At 65.4% G+C, this 20053-nt stretch overlaps 2 protein-coding genes across 3 annotated transcripts in view; one reads left to right on the top strand and one right to left on the bottom strand.

The window, feature by feature from the left end:
• EVPL (envoplakin) overlaps nt 1–20053 on the top strand; it is an 83153-nt gene that overhangs the window by 2984 nt on the left and 60116 nt on the right. Inside the window, exons 4-22 of the mRNA XM_056115355.1 lie at nt 21–147; nt 783–908; nt 1617–1655; nt 1815–1976; nt 2226–2333; nt 2485–2580; nt 3676–3801; nt 4199–4345; nt 4810–4964; nt 5049–5146; nt 5335–5507; nt 7606–7784; nt 7879–8017; nt 8098–8291; nt 9049–9199; nt 10164–10247; nt 10351–10455; nt 10549–10641; nt 11218–11559. Of these exons, the coding sequence (XP_055971330.1) occupies nt 21–147; nt 783–908; nt 1617–1655; nt 1815–1976; nt 2226–2333; nt 2485–2580; nt 3676–3801; nt 4199–4345; nt 4810–4964; nt 5049–5146; nt 5335–5507; nt 7606–7784; nt 7879–8017; nt 8098–8291; nt 9049–9199; nt 10164–10247; nt 10351–10455; nt 10549–10641; nt 11218–11559 (2644 nt within the window). The remainder of the gene's footprint in view (nt 1–20; nt 148–782; nt 909–1616; nt 1656–1814; nt 1977–2225; nt 2334–2484; nt 2581–3675; nt 3802–4198; nt 4346–4809; nt 4965–5048; nt 5147–5334; nt 5508–7605; nt 7785–7878; nt 8018–8097; nt 8292–9048; nt 9200–10163; nt 10248–10350; nt 10456–10548; nt 10642–11217; nt 11560–20053) is intronic.
• Nucleotides 15048–19555, bottom strand: CDK3 (cyclin dependent kinase 3). 2 transcript variants are annotated; one of them, XM_056115435.1, is made up of 8 exons: nt 19475–19555; nt 18755–18879; nt 18463–18540; nt 18245–18365; nt 17715–17870; nt 17529–17630; nt 17117–17320; nt 15048–15495 (listed from the first exon to the last, which is right to left on the bottom strand). In XM_056115435.1, the coding sequence occupies exons 2-8, from the start codon at nt 18868–18870 to the stop codon at nt 15373–15375; spliced, it is 900 nt and encodes a 299-aa protein (XP_055971410.1). In that variant the 5' UTR covers nt 18871–18879; nt 19475–19555; the 3' UTR covers nt 15048–15372. The 2 variants fall into 2 exon arrangements, with proteins under 2 accessions (XP_055971410.1, XP_055971409.1); XM_056115434.1 differs by lacking the exon at nt 19475–19555 and having other exon boundaries at nt 15051–15495; nt 17715–17885.

Below are 20053 nucleotides of genomic sequence, written 5' to 3'. Positions count from 1 at the left end.
GCCGCCTCCTTGCTTGACAGCATCAAGCAGCTGCACGAGCGGGTGACCCAGGAGTGTGCAGAGTACCGTGCGCTGTATGAGAAGATCGTGCTGCCGCCCGACGTGGGGCCTCGCGTGGACTGGGCACGGGTGCTGGAGCAGAAACAGGTTTGGCGCCCTCTCCCTCTCAGCGACACCCCGAGAGCTGGGGACGCCACTGCTGGGACAGAGATGGGTGTCATCATGGGGCCTGCCAGAGTCCCTGGACTTAGGGTTGCTGGGGGTGGGACTTCTTGGAAGGAGGAAGCAAGAGCAGACAGTGCAGTTAGGGAAGGCTCACTGGAAGAGGTGGTGCGGGACACACCCTCAGAGAGGTGAGAGGGCTGGGTTGGGCCAGGGTAAAGTAAACAGGAAAGGGGACAGGATCCTTTTCACCGGTGTGAAAGTGGAGTTCCCAGGCTACAGTTACCTTCCTGAACATCAGGCGAGGAAAGATGCTTTGGTGCCATCACACAGACAGGGACCATGAGGGGGCCCGGGGAGGGAGCAGGGGAAGAAGAGAGTTTGTGCAGGGTCCCGGAGGCTGCAGGGGACAGGGCAGGGGACGCAAACACAGGAGCCCAGGAGGAGGCGGGCAGAGCCCAGGAGCCTAAGCACTGAGTTCTGGGGAGCGGTGGGTTTCGGGTACTGCCATCACAGTGATGACAGGCGGCAGGGCGCGTCCCCAGGGAGGCACCGGTCTGTCCCCATCTGTGGGGACCTCTGCGCTGCTGGTCACGGTGCTGAGTGGTCGCTGTGCTCAGAGGCAGGTGTGCGAGGGCCAGTACGGGCCGGGCATGGCTGAGCTGGAGCAGCAGGTGGCAGAACACAACATCCTGCAGAAGGAGATCGAGGCCTACGGGCAGCAGTTGCGGAGCCTCGTGGGGCAGGTGGGTGAGACCCCGGGCTGGAGGGTGAGATCCCCGGGCTGGAGGGTGAGACCTCCCGGGCAGGTGGATGAGACCCCGGGCTGGAGGGTGAGATCCCCGGGCTGGAGGGTGAGACCTCCCGGGCAGGTGGATGAGACCCCGGGCTGGAGGGTGAGACCCCTGGGCTGGTGGGTGAGACCCCCAGGCTGGAGGGTGAACCCTCAGGCAAGTGGGTGAGACCCTGGGCTGGAGGGTGAGATCCCCCAGGCAGATGGATGAGACCCCTGGGCTGGAGGGTGAGACCCCCGGGCTGGAGGGTGAGACCCCAGGCAAGTGGGTGAGACCCCGGGCTGGAGGATGAGACCCCGGGCAGGTGGGTGAGACCCCGGGCTGGAGGGTGAGATCCCCGGGCAGGTGGATGAGACCCCCGGGCTGGAGGGTGAGACCCCAGGCAAGTGGGTGAGACCCCGGGCTGGAGGTTGAAACCCCGGACTGGAGGGTGAGACCCCCCGGGCAGGTGGATGAGACCCCCGGGCTGGAGGGTGAGACCCCGGCAGGTGGGTGAGACTCCGGGCTGGAGGGTGAGACCCCCCGGGTTGGTGGGTGAGACCCCAGGCAGGTGGATGAAACCACTGGGCAGGTGGATGAGACCCCAGGCTGGAGGGGGGGCAGGGCCACCCCGCACTGCCCCCCCTCACAGGCCCTGTTTCTGCCCCTGGGTCCAATCAGGATGCAAACAACATCCGGAATCAGTATCGCGATCTGCTGGTGAGTCTGGGCTGGCAGAGGTGGGCTGAGGGGGCGGGATTGGGAGGGTGGGGGGGCTTGGACTGGGGCAGGGCCTGGCTGCCGCCTGCACCCCTGATGGGGAGGAATCTCCAGCCATCTTCGCTGAAGGCCACCTCCTCTGTGCTCCCTCCCGAGCAGAAGGCGGCCTCTTGGCGTGGCCAGAGCCTGGGCAGCCTGTACACGCACCTGCAGGGCTGCACGCGGCAGCTGAACGCTCTGGCCCAGCAACAGCGACGCATCCTGCAGCAGGACTGGAGCGACCTCATGGGGGACCCCGTGGGCGTGCGGAGGGAGTATGAGGTTTGCAGGGAGGTCGTGGGTGCAGGGGTGTAGGGCGGGGGCAGGATGTGGATGCAGGGGCCATGGGCCAGGGCGGCCATGGGTTCAGGGGGGCAGGGAGCGGGGCCTTGGGGGGCCATGGGTGCAGGGGGTGGTGGGCAGAGGAGGCCTGGGTGCAGATGGGTTTGGGGATGGGGGAGGCCGTGGGTGCAGGGGCCCGAGGGGCAGGGAGGCCCCAGGGTTTAGTGTCCCTTCCCTCCCACCCCCCAGCACTTTAAGCAGCATGAGCTGCTGAGCCAGGAAGAGAGTGTCAACCAGCTGCAGGACGACGGCGAGCGCATGGTGGAGCTCGGGCACCCGGCCGTGGGGCCCATCCAGGTGTGGCCTCAGGGATTCGATGTGCCACTCTCTCAGTGGAGGCACAAGGGGCACCTCGGGGTGGCGGCTGCGGCGCGTGGGCAGGGCCAGCCAGATGGCTGGGTGGCCCAGGACGGGGCACGGTGTGAAGGCTCCAAACCACTATCCCCAGGCCCACCAGGAGGCTCTGAAGATGGAGTGGCAGAACTTCCTGAACCTCTGTATCTGCCAGGAGAGCCAGCTGCAGCACGTGGAGGATTATCGCCGGGTAAGTGCCCCCCGGGGCGGGGGTCCGGTGCGGGGAGAAGGGAGCGTGCTATCGTGTGCGCGTCGAGGGCAGACAGAGAACAAGGACAGCACCACGAGTGTCCAGTGGGCTTGGAGCCGGCAGGACATGAAGGGAGAGGGAGGGGCTGAGGGGAGGGGCCTGAGCCACACAGCACAGCGGGACTTGGGGCCATTTGCTCCCAGGGTTTCAGACACCTCAAGATGGCAGCCATGCAGTTAGCCTTTCCTTACTTTTTTTTTTTTTGCTTTCTTTTGGGGGGTGATGGGCCAGGGGCTCGCGATGCTCAGGGGTTACTCCTGGCTCTGCACTCAGGGGACCTGATGGGGTGCCTGGGACTGAACTGTGTGCAAGGCGAACGCCCTCCTCACTCCAGCCTATTGCTCCAGCCCTGTTTTCTCACTTATTTTGCCAAAGACATTTTTCCTCGACACCATCCATGCACCATCCACTTCTGATTAGACTGCAGAGCCACTGATACATGTGTGCTGGTGTGCATGCGTGTGCATGTGTGTGCATATGCATATGCATTCATGTGTGTATGCATGCATGCGTTCATGTGTGCATGTGTGTGCATATGTGTATGTGTATGTGCATGCATGTATGCACGCTTGTGTGTGTGTGTGTGTGTGTGTAGCTAGGGTGGCACCCAGGGCCTGGCACATTCCCAGCACCTGCTCTTACTGCTGAGCCAACTCCCCCCTCCCCTGAGTGATTTTCCTCAGAAGCACATTTCCAGGCCCGGGAGACAGTTCATAGGGCTGGAGCACATAGGGCTTTGCTTGTGGGAGGCCTGGATTCCATCCCTGACATCACATGGTCCCCCAAGAACTTCCAGGTGTGTGTCCTCTCCAAGAGAACAAATATCGAAAGCCACATGTTTCTACCCTCACTCGGGGCTGGAGAAGTGCAGGGCTCAGCCAGGACACCTCTTCAAGCAGAGCCACGGTGTCCTTGGCCCTGCAGGAAATGAGGGCGGGAGCCCAGGGGTCCTTCTGGGTTTGGGGTCAGCTAGCCTTCAGGGGCAGCAGGCGGCGGGGTGCCCAGGCTCTGCCCTTGACCACCTGCCAACCTCAGTTCCAAGAAGAGGCTGAATCCATCAGTAACACTCTTGCGAAGATCAGCTCCAACCTGAACACCCAGTACAGCTGTGCCCCGGGGGGACCCCCAAGCAGCCACACAGAGATGCTGCGGCAGTTGGAGGTGAGCCCCCCAGCCATCTGGCCCCTGACTGGGGGTTGGGCCCCATCTGCCTGGGCCTCCCCCAAAGATACAGCCCTTGGGAGCGCTGCCCTTGGGAGCAGGAGTAGGTGGAGGCCGGTGGGGAGCAGCAAGCCTCCTCCTCTGGGGCCTCAGTTTTCTCTGCTAGTCAGGGAGAGCTGCCAGGCCCGTCACTTCCCAGTCTGGAGGCCTAGAGATGTTGGACACACCTCACTTCCACCCCAACCAGTAGGAACAGGGGCCTGGGACCCCCATGGGGCGGCCGAGCTAGAGACTGTGTCCTCGGGCAGGCCACACCGCTGGCCCTTCTGGGGAGAGCGTGTCAGACGGGCCTGCAGTGAAGCCTGACTTGTGCCCCCCGTGGCCTGGGCCCACGCAGGGGGAGGAGAAACAGCTGGCGATGGCCGAGAGGACCATTGGGGACCTGCAGCGGCGGAGCCGCGAGGTGGCACCCCTCCCGCAGCGCAGGAACCCGCCCCAGAAGGCGCTGCACGTGGACAGCATCTGTGACTGGGACTCAGGAGAGGTAGGAAGGCAGCTGCCCACTCCCCGGCCCCACCTACTCTCCTGACCCCACCCACACCTGTTAGGACTACGCCCATCACGGCGTGACCCCACCCATTCCTGCCCTGACCACGCCCAGCAGCCACATGACCACGCCCCCTGCGTGGCCCCGCCCACCTCTGCCAAGATCACAGGCTTACAAGACTCCGCCTGTCCGCCAAGCCCCGCCCACCAACATGACCCCGCCCACCCCGTCCAGTCCAGTATTCCCACTCCAGCCTCAGGCCCTTGCCTGTCCTCTCCCACCCCCACTGTTTCTACCCCCACAATTCAGCCCCACGTCTCCCTCCTCTAGCTCCACCCGAGCCTTGTTCTGTCCCCTGGCCTGTCCAGGTGGCCTCCACGCACCTGTCCCAACCCCATCTTGCTCTCATCCCTCTCCTGGCCCACCCTGAGCCTGCATGCGTCCCTCCCACATGCCTCCAGGTGCAACTCCTGCGCGGTGAGCGGTACTTGCTGGTGGACAACAATGACCCCCACACCTGGGTCGTGCAGCACCCGGGTGGGGAGACCAAGCGTGCCCCGGCCGCCTGCTTCAGCATCCCGGCTCCGGACCCCGAAGCCTTGGCCAGAGCCTCCAAGTGAGTGTGGCTGGGGGGTGACCAGCCCGCCTCCACCTGGCGTCTGGGTCCACTGAGGTCCACTGGTTCTTTGACTCCATTTAGGCTGAGCTCGGAGCTGCAGGCCCTGAAGCAGAAACTGACCACCATCCAGAGCCAGCTAAAGGCTGATGTAGAGGACCCCCTGCGGCCTGGCCAGCAGGGTACCTGGGGGTAGCCCTGTGATGGGGAGCCTCTCTCCTGGGGTGGCAACTTGGCAACCTGCTGGGCTGCCCATCCCCTCCCCTTGCGTGCCACCAAGTGCCACCATCTGTGGGAGTCTGGGGTCTGGGGAGGGACCCCCAGAGATGGAGCCAAGCCTTGGGCCTTCAGCAGTGTCCTGTGCCCCCAGCTCAGAGCGGCTCCACCCCAGCCGACCCCCAGGCGCAGAAGCTCCTAACCCAGATGACCAGGCTGGACAGGGAGCTGACACAGACAGAGCAGCAGGTGCTGGCGTGGGCTCGGGGCCCACTCAACCGCAGCACCCCCCTGGAGGACCTGGAGGCCCGCATCCAAGGCCACAAGGTGGGTGAGGAGGAGGAGGAGGTGGAGGAGGAGGAGGAGTAAGGAGAGGAGGAAGAGGGAGGAGGTAGGTGGGAGAGAGGAGGAGGAGAGGGGAGAGGAGGAGGAGGGATAGGAAGAGGGAAGGAGGAGGAGGAGGAGGAGGAAGAGAGGAGGAGGAGGGAGTGGAGGAGTAGAAGAGGGGAGAGGAGGAGGAGGAGATGAGGCAGAGCGACAGTTAAAGGTGCTTGTGGGGGCAGCCCTGGGGACAGAGGTGGAGGAGGAAACATTCAGACAGGCTGGTCCCCATCCTGTCCCCATCCTCGCTCGCACCTCTGCAGACCAGCTCTGCAACTTTGAGTAACTCACTTAACCTCTCTGGGTCTTGCCATCCTCATCCCTGAAAATGGACATAAAAACACCCACTTCAGAGGGCTGGAGAGATAATTCAATGGGCAGGGCACTTGCCTTGATGCAGCTGACCTGATTTCAGTTCCATGCACACCTCCTGGTCCCCTGAGCCTGCAGGAGTGATCTCTGAGCACATAGCCTGGTGTGAGTTCTGAGCACCACCAGCTGTGGCCCCCAAACAAAACAAAACAAAACAACAGGGGCCGAAGTGATAGTACAGCTGGTAGTGCATTTGCCTTGCACGTGGCTGACCCGGCTTCGTTTCTCAGCATCCATATGGTCCCCCGAGCACCGCCAGGAGTAATTCCTGAGTGCAAAGCCAGGAGTAACTCCTGTGCATTGCCGGTGTGACCCCAAAAGCAAAAACAAAAATCCAACAATAAAAACATTTAGTTGGGATTATTATCCCGAGGTTAATGTCTGGAGAAGCTTCTGGAGTGAACTGAGCCAGGGCGAAAGCAGTTGTGCAGTGGGTAGGACATTTGCCTTGCATAGAGCTAACCTGGGTTCAATCTCCAGCACCCATATGGTCCCCTGAGTGCTGCTAGGAGTGATCCCTGAGCACAGAGCCAGGAGTCAGCCCTGAATATCGCCACCAAAAAACTTGAAAACAAAAAATAAGGGCCCGACCTTGGCCCTCAGCCTGGGAGGCTCCTGGTGGCACTTTCCCAGGATTCCTCCCGTCTGGGGACAAAGCCAGTTCAGAGCCGGGGAGGGTGAGGGGGTTCCCAGCCTTTGTAAACTGGCTCTAAGAGTTTTGGCTCTGCAGGCTGCCCCACTTGTTGGGGGAGCAGCGTGGGGGCTGTGTCTAAACCGGTTTCTCCTCAAATACATTGTTTGAGTTGGGGTTGTAGAAATTTAAATCATGCTCTTCACAGGATTGGGCAACCAGTGCTTTTCACCCGTCATAGGCCCTCGAAACTGGGAAGCGGCTTTGCAGCTGGGTTGGGTTGGGGCTCTGGAGGCGGGGGGGGTGGTGGGGTGGTGGCGGGGAATGAAGGAGGGGTCCTGGAGAGGGGCAGGAAACCATGCAGAGTCTGAGCCCCCCACAACCGACCCTGTGGGCTGCGGGAGACAGCGGGAGGGGCAGAAGGGAAAGACCGGGCCCCCCAGTACAGTGCAGAGCTGGAGAGGGGCTTGGGGTCTGCACAAGGATTCTGGATTCTGATCTCCCAGAGTCAGTACAGTGTTGGGGGGGTGGGTTGGGGCTATGGACAGCCATGGACTAGGGAGTGTGGGGTACCCGGACCTTAGGGAACAGGTAACAAACTTAGAAGAAGTGCAGGAGAGACAGCACAGCTGAGGCCCTTGGCTAGCATGAGGTCAACCCGGGTTTAATCCCCAGCACCCCTAACCCCACCGGGCGTGATACCTGAGTGGTGCAGAGTCAGGAATAAGCACTGAGCACTGCAGGATGTGACCCAAATAACAAAAATTATGAACAGGCTGGAATTACCCATGATGGGGCGGGCAGGGACTGAGGCTCTGGAACCAGGAATGTGACCCAAAACCAGCCTTGTGACCCCTCCCTCGTGTTGTCACATCAGCCCACCTTGCCCACTCACCCTCGTCATCCTCAGGGGGACCAGTAGGGCCAGGACTGGGGGTCTGGGACTCGCAGCCAGGACTGGCCCAAGCTCAGGGGGGCTGGGTGGGCCCCCTGCTGCCCTGATCAGAGCTGACCCAGTCTCCCCCCACCCACCCCCACCAGGCCTTGGCGCTGCGACTGCAGGACCTGGGGTCCGAGAAGGAGGCGGCTCAGCGGGAGTGTGAGGACTTCCTGTCTGCGAGGCCAGTGGGTGCCGCTGCCCTGCACCTGCCCGTGGTCCTGAACAGCGTCAAGAACAAGTACAGGGACACGCGGGCTCTGTGCGACCTCTATGGGGAGAAGTGAGTCCTCCCTGGCAAGGGCCCCGGGCAGGGCAGGGCCGCGGTGGAGCAGGGGGTCCCCTGGGCCCGCCTGACGCTCCCGGCCTCCCCGCAGGGCACAGGCAGCCCTGGAACTGGAGCAGCAGATCCTGGATGCGGGCAAAGTCATTGAGGGCTTCGAGTCCACCCTGGCCCAGGAGGCGCCGCTGCCCGCCAGTCCAGGGGCGCTGCAGGACAGGGTTGCGGAGCTGCAGGTGTGTGTTGGGGGGGTGGGTCCAGCGCGGGCTCGGGAGCCAGGGGGTTGCAGTGGTGCATGGTGCCGTGTGTCCCCTAGCGCCTGCGGAGGGAGCTGCTGGAGCAGCAGGCCTGCGTGCTGGCGCTGCACCGGAAGCTGAAGGCAGCCGAGCACGCGTGCAGCGCGCTGCAGAGCAACTGCCACGAGTTCTGCCAGGACCTGCCCAGCCAGCAGCGCCGGGCGCGCGCCCTCACCGACCGCTACCACACCGTGGGGGACCAGCTGGAGTCCCGGTGAGTGACGCCAGCGCTCTACAGTGGTGATGCCTCCAGGCTGTTGCCCAGGGTCTACTCCTGCCCGGGCCTCTTGGCCGATCTTTGGGTTTCAGACCAAACCCGGGGGTGCTCAGGGTTTAATCATGGCTCTGAACTCAGGAATCATTCCTGGTGGGGCTCTGGGGACCGTGTGGGGTGGCTGGGAACTGCAACTGAACCTGGGTCAGCTGTGTGCAAGGCAGGTGCCCTCCCCGCTGGACTATTACTCTCAGCCTTTAGTTCTTTCTGGTTTGGGGGCCACACCCGGCGATGCTCAGGGTCACTCCTGGCTGTGCATGCAGGAATCACGCCTGGCAGTGCTTGGGGGAACCATATGGAATAAAGGGAATCCATGTTTTTTTTTTTTTTTTTAGTCACACCCAGCGATGCACAGGGGTTACTCCTGGCTCATGCACTCAGGAATTACTCCTGGCCGTGCTCAGGAGACCATATGGGATGCTGGGAATCAAACCCGGGTTGGCTGCGTGCAAGGCAAACACCCTCCCCACTGTGCTATCGCTTCAACCCCAGGAATCCATGTTTCTAATTCCCATATGGAATTTTTTTGTGACCTGGGTTGGCCCCGGCAAGGCTAATGCTCTGCCCGCTGTGCTCCTGCCCTGGCCCCCATTCACCCTCAGACCTTCCGGCTGGCCCGCCCAGGGGACCCCCCCACTTGGCTCTCGCTGCCCCTCAGCTGCCCCCAGGGCTCTCACCTCTGCTTCCCCACCTGCAGGGAGAAGATGGTGCAGGACCTGAGTCTCACCTACCAGCAGTTCAGGAACTGCAGGGACAACCTGAGCTCCTGGCTGGAGCACCTGCCCCGCGGCCAGGTGCGGCCAGGTGATGGACCCAGCCAGGTGGCCTACAAGCTGCAGGCACAGAAGGTGAGGGACTGCCATGCTGGTGAACGCGGTCCAACCCCCGGCCCTGGCAGGGCTGCATGTGTGTGGGCCCTACGCACTCCCAACGCCTAGACCTGGGAGGTCTCTGGCGCCCACACCGGAAGTGCCCCTGCTTTGATCGCTGGACAGAGAGGTCAGGCCAGCACATCTGTGTCGGGTCCAGGGTGGAGCTGGCTCTGTGGCCACCGGGCTCCAGCCCGCAGGGCACCCCCTCCAGCAGCTGTGCCTTGGCCAGGGTCCAGAGGGGGTTTCGGGGCGCCCCGGCTACAGGGGTGGAAGCCAGAGTGCAGAGCAGCCCACCGATGGCCACATCGCGGGGGACAGGGCAGGCGGTAGAAGGACCCGAGTCCTGAGCTGCGGCTGGATGGGACTCCAGCGGAAGCCCCAGCAGCCAGGGATGTGAAATGGACTCTTGGGAATTGGGATGAGTAGGCAGCTGCCACCCCCCCCCCCCCCCAAACCCGGACATGGGAGAAGCCTTCAGAATTGTTCTTGGTTGTAAGTGTTTAGTTTGTTTGGGGCGACACCCAGCGGTGCTCAGGAACTCTTTCCAGGCTCTGCGCTCAGGGATCGCTCCTGTGGGATGCTGGGGATCGAACCCGGGTCAACTGAGTGTGAGGCAAGCACCCTCCCTGCTGTACCGTCGCTCTGGGCCCCTTGCTCTGACACCAGGACCCAGGGATTCCAAGACCAAACAAGAAATGAAAATAAATGCCCCAAGTAAATGTCAGCTCAGGCAGCAGGGCTCTGGCCGGCCCCAGTGGCGTCACCCGTTGCACATCAGACTCTCAGCCGGGCACGCAGGGCTGGGGGGCTGCACCCCGTTTCCAAGTGATGTTCAGTCTGCACCGGGCATTAGGACCTCGGCGAGATAACCGCGAGGCAGGGGGGATGCCAGGCACGGGGAGGGGTTGGCTCTGCCCCTCACTCGCGCGTCTCCCCACAGAGGCTGCTTCAGGAGATCCAGGAGCACGAGCAGGCCAGGGTCATGGCCTCCCGCCTCTCCCTGGAGCTGCAGGCCGCCCTCCAGGTCAGCATGGCCCTCTGCCACCCCACCCCAGAGCCCTGCTTCCCCCTGGCACCTGCCCCGCCTAACCCCAGCCCATGTCCCCCGCCCCACCCTGGCTGCTCAGGACTACGAGCTGCAGGCAGATGCCTACCGCTGCTCCCTGGAGCCCCCACAGCTGGCCCCTGAGAGCCCCCACGTGGCGCCCCTGCAGGAAAGCATCCAGACCCAGGTGAGTTGGGGGCTGGAGTGGTCCCACAACCCCCTCCCAGAGCCGCGCCCCAGGGCCAGCACTGACTTCTGCCGCCCGTCTCCATCTCCCCAGGAGAAGGACCTACTCAAGGCCTATGCGGAGGCCACGGCTGCACACCAGCAGCAGCTGCAGCATCTGGAATTTGCCAGGAAGATGCTGGAGAAGGTACGGGCACGGCCCCCCACACCTGGCTGCTTCTCGGGTCTTGGGGCCTCCCGGGGGCTCCCCTCACAGCACCAAGAGGCAGGATCTGAGAGGCAGGCCCTCAGGTCACCTTCCCCCCAGGGGACAAAAGGCCTCAGCAAGAGCCCCCCAGGGGAGCAGGGGTTTGGTACTAAGGGTTGACATGGTATGGTTTGCACGTGGGTCTGACCCCCAAAGTCCTGCCAGGAGTGATCCCTGAGTGGTCACGAGTCAGCCCTGGTTCTCCACACCTGAGCAGCCAGGAGAGAAAGAGAGAGTGAGAGAGACAGAGACAGAGAGAGAAGAGAGGGGAGAGAGAGACAGAGACAAAGACAGCGCCTAAGGTCTTGGTTCCGAGCCCACACGGTGCTCCGAGCATCTCTAAAGATGACTCTTCCCCCAACACTGTGCCCCCCCTGAGTGCTGCCGGGTGTGGCCTAAGCACCTCCCCATCAAAAGTAATAGCAACAACAGCAATCCTGACTCCTGGTGACCAGCAGTGAGGGGTTCTGGGGGCTCACCCTTCCTTCTCTGCCACCCCACGCTCACTCCCGGCAGAAGGAGCTCAGCGAGGATGCCCAGCTGACCCCTGGAGCGGTGCAGGGCGCTGAGCGCCCAGCCCCGGCGGCGGCGGAGATGGGGCCCGAGGCGCTACGGTCCCAGCTGGAGGAGGAGCGGCAGCGTGTGGGCCGCGTGCGGCGGGAGCTGGAGGAGCAGCAGGACCAGCTGCTGCGGCTGCGCGCTCAGCGGCCGCGGGAGCGGCTGGAGGAGAAGGAGGTGGTGGAGCTCTACCGGGACCCCGAGCTGGAGCGCAGCCTGGAGCGTCTCCGGGCTCAGGTGGCCGACGAGGGCTCGCGGCGGGCGCTCCTGCAGGCCGAGCTGGAGATGGCGGCGCAGAAGGTGGTGCAGCTGGAGAGCCAGAGGAAGGCCGTGCCGCCGCAGCTGCTCACCAAGGAGGTGACCCAGGTGGAGCGCGACCCCGGCCTGGACAGCCAGGCAGCCCAGCTGGGTGGCGAGCTGCAGCAGCTGCGGGAGCAGGATGCGGCCGTCGGGGCGCGGCTGCAGGAGCTGCAGAGGGAGCTTCAGGCTCTGGAGCGCAAGGAGGCGAGCGTGACGGAGCGGGTGGTGCTCAAGGAGGTGGTGAAGGTTGAGAAGAACCTGGAGACGGTGCAAGCGGCCCAGGCGCTGCGCGTGCGGCTGGCGGAGGACCGCGCGCGGCGCGCGGCGGCCGAGGAGGCGGTGGCGGCGGCGCGCGTGCGCGCGGAGGAGCTGGAGCGCGCCATCCGGGCCGTGGAGCCCAAGGTGGTCGTCAAGGAGGTGAAGCGGGTGGAGCCGGCCCCGGGCCTGCAGGAGGAGGCGGCGCGGCTGCGGGGCCTGCTGGAGGCGGCCCGCAGGGAGAACGCCACGCTGGCCACCGAGCTGCGGGAGCTGCGGGGCAAGCACGGAGAGGCCGAGCGGCAGCGGCCCCGCGTGGAGCTGCAGGAGCGCGTGCTCGAGGTCTTCCAGGTGGACCCCGAGACCGCGCGCGAGGCGGAGCGGCTCCGAGCACAGGTGCAGGAGGCCGGGCAGCGGCGGGGCGCCGTGGAGCGGGAGGTGGAGGGGCTGCTGGCCGAGCTGGCCGTGCTCCGCGCGCAGAAGCCCCCCGTGGAGTACAGGGAGGTGACGCAGGAGGTGGTGAGGCACGAGCGGAGCCCCGAGGTGCTGCGGGAGATCGACCGCCTGAAGGCGCAGCTCAACGAGCTGGTGAACCGCGGCGGCCGCGCCCAGGAGCAGCGCATCCGGCTGCAGGGCGAGCGGGACTCCTGGCGGCGGGAGCGCGCCAAGGTGGAGACGAAGACGGTGAGCAAGGAGGTGGTGCGCCGGCACAAGGACCCCGTGCTGGAGCAGGAGGCCGAGCGGCTGCGCCAGGAGCTGCGGGACGCGGCCCAGAAGCGGCGGGCGGCCGAGGACGTGGTGTACGAGCTGCAGAACAAGTTCCTGCTGCTGGAGCGGCGGCGGCCCGAGGAGAAGCTGGTGGTGCAGGAGGTGGTGGTGATGCAGAAGGACCCCAAGCTCCGCGAGGAGCACAGCCGGCTGAGCCAGAGTCTGGACGAGGCGGTGGCGCAGCGCCGGCAGCTGGAGCGCGAGGCGCGGCAGCTGCAGGCAGCCGTGGAGGAGCAGGAGGGCCGGCTCACTTTCGGGGAGGACCGCGGCAAGAAGCTGGCGCTGGAGCGCGAGCGGCGGCAGCTGGACCTGCGTATCCGGGAGCTGGAGGAGCGGCCGCCGGCGCGGCCCGAGAAGATCCTCATGGAGGAGGTGGTGCAGCTGGAGAAGGACCCGGAGGTGGAACAGTCGGCCGCGGCACTGCGGCGCGACCTGGAGCAGGAGCAGGCGCGGGTGTCGGAGCTGCACCGCCAGTGCCAGGGCCTGCGGGTGCAGGTCGACGTGCTGCAGCAGACCAAGGCACAGGAGAAGACTGTGTACAAGGAGGTGATCCGCGTGGAGAAGGACCCGGCGCTGGAGGCCGAGCGGGCACGCGCCTGGGACCTGCTCGCCCGGGAGCGCGCCGCCCGCCAGGCCCGGGAGGACGAGGCGCGGCGGCTGCGGGAGCGACTGGAGCGGGCCGAAGCGTTGGCCAGGACCTGGGCCCGCGAGGAGGCCGAGCTGCAGCGAGCCCGGGAGCAGGGTCGCCGGGAGCAGCAGCAGCTGCAGCAGGAGCTGCGGGAGCTGGAGCGGCGGAAGGAGCGCGAGGTGCTGAGCCTGGAGGAGGAGGCGCAGCAGCTGAGCCGCCGGGCAGAGAGCGAGCGGCAGAAAGCGGCCCAGCGCGGCCAGGAGCTGGCGCAGCTGGAGGCTGCCATCCTGCGCGAGAAGGACCAGATCTACGAGAAGGAGCGCACCCTGCGGGACCTGCACGCCAGGGTGGGCCGGGAGGAGCCAGGGCAGGAGACCCAGACACGCGAGACCAACCTCTCCACCAAGATCTGCATCCTGGAGCCCGACACGGGCAGGGACATGTCCCCCTACGAGGCCTACCAGCGGGGTGTCATCGACCGCTGCCAGTACCTGCAGCTGCAAGAGCTGGAGTGCGACTGGGAGGAGGTGACCACCTCGGGCCCCTGCGGCGAGGAGTCGGTGCTCCTGGACCGCAAGAGCGGGAAGCAGTACTCCATCGAGGCGGCCCTGCGCTGCCGCCGCATCTCCAAGGAGGAGTTCCACCGCTACCGGGACGGCCGCCTGCCCATCTCCGAGTTCGCCCTGCTGGTGGCCGGCGAGACCAAGCCCTGCCCATCACTGTCCATCGGCTCCATCATCTCCAAGTCCCCGCTGGCCTCGCCCGGTCCACAGAGCGCCAGCAGCGGGGGCTTCTGCACCGGCTTTTCGCTGGGGCTGGCCGAAGACAGCTTCCCCATCGCTGGCATCTACGACACCACCACGGACAACAAGTGCTCCGTCAAGACGGCTGTGGCCAAGAACATGCTGGACCCGCTGACCGGGCAGAAGCTACTGGAGGCGCAGGCGGCCACGGGGGGCATCGTGGACCTGCTCAGCCGGGAGCGCTACTCGGTGCACAAGGCGCTGGAGCGGGGCCTCATCGAGAACACGGCCACGCAGAGGCTGCTCAATGCCCAGAAGGCCTTCACGGGCATCGAGGACCCCGTGAGCAAGAAGCGGCTCTCGGTGGGCGAGGCGGTGCAGAAGGGCTGGATGCCGCGCGACAGCGTGCTCCCCCACCTGCAGGCCCAGCACCTCACTGGGGGGCTCATCGACCCCCGGAGGACCGGCCGCATCCCCGTGCCGCAGGCCCTGGAGTCGGGCATGATCAGCGAGGAGCTGGCGCAGCTCCTGCAGGACGAGGCCGCCTACGAGAAGGACCTCACCGACCCGCTGTCCAAGGCGCCGCTGAGCTACAAGGAGGCCATGGAGCGCTGCCGCCGGGACCCGCTCAGCGGGCTGCTGCTGCTGCCCGCCGCGCTCGAGGGCTACCGCTGCTTCCGCGCCGCCTCCCCCGCCGGGCTCTGCCTACGCTGAGGTCCGGTGGCCCCCCCGTCCCCCCGCCCCGTGTCTGGCGGCCCCCCACCATGCCTGGTGCCTCTTGCCCACCCCACTCGCTCTGCATTTTCAATAAATGGTCAATCGTCTCGCGTATCTCCCCCCTGGGGAGCGAAGGATGGATTCTGTCTGCAGTCCCGGTGGGGGTCCCCCAGGGTTCCCCCTTTCCTGTCCTGCCTGCAGATTCCTGGGATCCCCCACAAGCAGGAAACAACAAAGCCCCGCTGGGCGAGTCAGAAATATGTCACTTTTATTCCCTATTCTCAAAGGCAGCAGCAAAGTAACAGAAAGCAGATCCGAGGGGTCGCCCCAGCCCCTCGAGGAGCAGGAACGCGTCCTCTCTCCCCCACACCCCACTTCCCGTGAGGTGGGACACCGAACTGAAACCAAACTTCTTAAACCCGCAAAGGGCCAGCAGGGGGCGTCCTTGCCCCTGGGTCTGGCCCGGCAGGGGAGGGCATCAGGCCACACCCGCAGGCCTCCTGCCCTCCGGGGCACCTGCCACCTGCAGGCCCAGTGTCGGGGTGGGGGACACCTTGGCCCGCCCCCTTGTGCACAGAACTTCTGTGCCCAGAAAGGCACCTTCAAGGGCACCTTCAAAGCCAGTGGCCAGCCTGTGGCTGGACCCGCCCCCAGGCCTTGGCTCAGCTCCTCCAGGGACCGTGGGTGGGGGCCTCGCCCGGCTCAGCGGCAGAAGTGCTCCAGCGCGCAGGGCCGGGGGCCTGGAGAGGCCTCAGCGGAGAAATAGGGATGAGTGAGGGCGGCCTTGGCTGAGACCCGCTGACTGGGGTCGTAGCACAGCAGTTGCTGGAAGGAGGGAGAGAGCCATGGGCCGGGCTGCAGGGAGCACCACCCCACAGGTGGGGAGCATCACTCCACAGGCGGCGCGGGGCCCTCCAGGAGTCTGGGCCAGGGTCAGGCCCCACGTCCAGAGCCCTCCCGCCCTGAGGCTGACGCTGACCCTCTCTGTCTTATTTGGGGCCATATCCAGCTATATACTCAGGGCTTATCCCTGGCTCTGAGCTCAGGGGTCACTTCTGGCAGGCAGGGCTCGGGGATACCTCACAGGGTGTCGGGGCTGGAACTGGACTGGCCGCGTGCGAAGCCAGTGGGGTGGGGGCTGTGCTATGAGGGGCCACGGTGGCTGTGCTTGGGGCCTGTGCGGTGCTGGGGCTGGAACTTGAGTGCTCAGAACCCGGTGGCCTGTCTGCCAGCCTGTGGGCAAAGGCTTGGCACCACCACACAGCCTGGCAGGAAGCTGGGCATGCAGCCGGAAGATGAAGCTGCCGCTCGTCTTCCCAGAGTCAACACCAGATCAAAGCCTCCCAGTCTGTGTCAGCAACGACCGTGGCTCTGCCAGAGAGGCCTGGCACGCTGAGGCTCTGCCAGGGGCCGAGACGGCACAACAGCAGGACAGAGAAGGGGTCAGTGGTAGGGGCCCAGGTGGCAGGGAACAGCCAGTTCTGACTCAGCCTGTGTGTCCAGAGGAAGAGTCCAGGTTTAGGGCGTGGGCCTGGCAAACGGCCATGAGTTTGAACCCTGGTGCGCTACATGTACCGAACTCTCTGCCATCCCAGCACCAGAATTTTAGCTGCACTGCAGATTGGGGTGTGTGTGTGTGAGCAGGACATCAGGGGGGACCCCCACAGCCTGAGCACAATTGGGGGTCTTGGGCCAGCATGCGTGGGAACACAGCAGCGGCTCCCAGCAGGCAGCCCCCCAACACCAGCAGGGCGCCTTGGCTGAGTAGGAGCCCACAACCAAGGGAAAGGCATCTTAGGGCGACCCCAGCGAGCACCTTCGTCACCATGGCAACACCACACTGGGGATGAAGGGGACGGGAGGAAGAAATTCAAACAAATGGCCACAAGGGCTGGAGCGAGAGCACGGTGGGGAGGGCGTTTGCCCTGCACATAGCCCTCCAGGGTTCGATCCCCGGCACCCCACGTGCCCTGAGCACAGAGCCAGAAGTAACCTCTGAGCATCTCTGGGTGTGAATCAAAAACATGGAGTGAGGCCCGGTCTGGGAATGGGGCTCCGAGAGAGGCCACGGCCATGGCCGTGGGACCATCAGTGCGGGCCTGGAGACAGGACACTTGCCTTGCATTTGGCTGACCTGCTTTTGGTTCTGGTACATGTTTGCTCTGGGCACCCCTGGGTACAGCACAAGAACAGAACAAAGAAGCCGAGGCAACACTATATTGAACCAACATGGATTCTATCTCCGGCACCCTGTAGGGTCCCCCTGTCATTGCTAGGGGGATATTCCTGAGTGCAGAGCCCGGAGTAGCCCCTGAGCATTGCTGCATGTGGCCCCAAACAAAACCAAACCGAGAAAAATAAGAAAATGTCCGGAATCAAACAAAACACGGTGGGCCCCACCCTTGGAGGAGGCCAGGCAGCAGCGGGCACTGCCGCCCAGACCTACCGTGAGCAGGTCCTTGCCCTCTGGCTCCAGGCCGGGCACCGCCTCATCAAGCCCCTTCCGGGCCCACTTGGGGAAACTGCTCTTGTAGTCGGGCAGCTGTGTGACCCCGGGCCACACGGCTTCACTGGGGGTCCCCAGGGTCCGGAAGATACGGAAGAGCTGGTCGATCTCCGAGTCCCCGGGGAACAGTGCCCTGTGGGTCACCTGTGGAGGAAAGAGGCAGGTGTGGGGGTCGCAGAGTGGGGGTAGGGGGTCTTCCCAGCACCAGGTCTTGGCTCCAGGGACACGGCCACTTCCTCTGCCCGAGAAAGGCCCGGACCCCCAGTGCTGGGCTGTTGTTCTTGGGGTGGAGGCCAACCCAGCGGAGGTGGGGTGATGGGCGCGGGGGCTGGCACCCAGGGCCTGGCAATACCATCTCAGCGAAGATGCAGCCTACACTCCACACGTCCACGGCCGTTGAGTAAAACTTGCTACCCAGCAGGATCTCAGGGGCGCGATACCACAGTGTCACCACCTGTGGACACAGAAGCCGCATCACAGCTGGGACAGTGGGCGGGTCACGGCCCGATGCGTCCTCCCTTCCGTGTCCCCCGGGGACCTCGTGGGTGTAGGTGCGCAAAGGCACCCCAAAGGCTCGCGCCAGGCCGAAGTCCGCCAGCTTGATGGCGCCCAGCTCGTCGATGAGCAGGTTCTGGGGCTTCAGGTCGCGGTGGATGACGCGGTGTGAGTGACAGAAGCTGACGCCCTGGAGCAGCTGGAAGAGATAGGTCTGGGGGGGTCCCCGCCATTACCTCCCTGGGAGTGGGGGTCCCGTCACTACCTTCCCTGGGAGTGGGGGTCCCCACCATTACCTACCTTCCCTGGGAGTGGGGGTCCTATCAATACCTTCCCCGGAGTAGGGGTCCCTGTCATTAACTTCCCCGGGAGTGGGAGTCCCATCACTACCTTCCCGGGGAGCGGGGGGTCCTCGTCAATACCTTTCCTGGGAGTGGGGGGTCCCTATCAATACCTTCCCTTGGCGGGGTCTCCCTGTCACTTCCTTTCCCCGTGTGTGGGGGGATTCTCATCACCTCCTTTCCCGGGTGGGGGGGTCCCCGTCACTTCCTCCCCCGGGTGGGCCGTCACTACCTTCACCAGGGGCAGGGGTAGCGGAGTGGCCGGGCTGGAGTCCATGTACTTCTTCAGGTCCTGGCTGAGGAACTCGAACACCAGATACAGCTTCTTCTCGCTGTGCACCACGTCCAGCAGCCTGGGGGGGGGGGTGCAGGGAGACCCCCGAGTCAGGCCCTAGGGCCCAGGGGGTGGGGTCACAGGCCCAGCAGCACCGGCTGTCCTCCCCACCTCACCTGACAATGTTGGGGTGCTTCAGCTCTTTGAGAAGGGAGATCTCTCGGATGGCTGTGCTGGGGACTCCTTCCGTCTCCCTGCGGGAAAGCAAGGTGCGTTGCTGGAGGCGGGAGCCGAAAGGCCCGCGGGGGAGCGGAGTGACTGCAGCTCTGGGGTCTCTGCTACCCCCACCTGGGCAGGGTCAGTCCAGCACCCACGGGTCCAGCCCAGCGCCCGCCTGCGGGGCCCCCAGTCCATCCCAGAGACCCCAGGGCCGAGCCCCCTCCCCGCCGGGCCCAGCCCAACACTCACAGGTCCAGCCGGATCTTCTTCAGGGCCACCAGCTGGCCCGTGTCCCTGTTGCGGGCCTTGTACACCACCCCGTAGGTGCCCTCCCCGATCTTCTCCACCTTCTGGAACACATCCATGGCGCGGAGCTGCCCAGAAACAGAGGCGCCCGGGGCGTTTGCCCCCCCCCCCAGCCTGCAGGGCCCCGAAGCCCCCCTGCCCGCCCCCACCCCAGCCCCGCACCCGGAACGGCGCTGGCCCCACCTGACCCCCAGCCCCTACCCCCACCCCCGCCGGGCCTCCCGGGGAGACGCACTGTTGCCCGCCTGAGCTCTGGAGGACCCCCGTCGCTGCCCAGCCAGGTCGGGCCGGGGTGCGGGCGGCCCACGAGGGCTTCCTGGGGCCGCCCCGGGGCAGAGGTCAAGGGTCAGGGGTCTCCGAAGCCCCGGCGCCACGCTAGGCCGCGCGCAGGGGCGAGACGCGGCCCGTGCCGCCGCCGCGGGCCTCCTAGAGGCCGGGTCTCGGCAGGAGAGCCCCCCGCGGCGCCGCCCCCCCACCACGCGCGGGCCCGGCGCCCCCCGGCCGGGAGTCACCCGAGACGCGGCGCGGGGCCCGGCGCAGCCGCCGTTCGGGGCGCCCCCTGCCGGCCGCCGGCGGCGCCGCACCCGCGCGCACGAGTTGCCCGCAGGGGGCTTCTGCTTGTTTCCCCCGGGGGTTCTCCGGGCGCCCCTCCCGCCGTCGTACCCCGCTGCCGCGCCGCTCCGGGGCCGCCGGGGCTCAGGCGCGGGGTGGGGCGGGGCTTCCGGAAGCTTCGGGCCGCTCTCTCAGGTAGGCGCGCTGCTCCTGGATGGCCCGTTCCAGCGGCGGCAGGTCCAGGCCCTCGGCGCAGGTCAGCACTCGGGCCCGCACCACGGGGTCCCCGCCTGCAGGGCAGAGGGGCATCGGCGAGGCCGCAGGTTTGCCAGTGCGCAGGACCCCGGAGAGCTCGGGCGGTGGGCAGGGCCCTGCCTTGCACGTGCCTGGGCTGGGCTGGACCCCAGGCACGGCGCGTGGGTCCCCCACACTGTCCCAGGAGTGACTCCTGAGCACAGTCAGGAGGAAGCCCGGAGCGCCGCCTAATGTGGCCCAAGAAACGACAAAACGACATGAACAAAACCTCCGCCAGACTCAGAAGACACAACAGAAGGAAAATTAGAAAGCACTTGCGGCCAGAGAGCTAGCGCGGGGCTGGATTGCAGGCTTTGAATGCAGGAGATCCAGCATGACCAGGGGCCCTGAGCAATGCTGGGAGTGACCCCCAAGCACAGAGCATTGGGGGTCAAA

Source organism: Sorex fumeus, unplaced genomic scaffold, assembly GCF_029834395.1.
Source record: "Sorex fumeus unplaced genomic scaffold, SorFum_2.1 ptg000029l, whole genome shotgun sequence".
NCBI lineage: Eukaryota > Metazoa > Chordata > Mammalia > Eulipotyphla > Soricidae > Sorex > Sorex fumeus.
The sequence above is the reverse complement of the archived record's forward strand: the minus strand, read 5'-3'. Positions and strand labels throughout refer to the sequence as shown.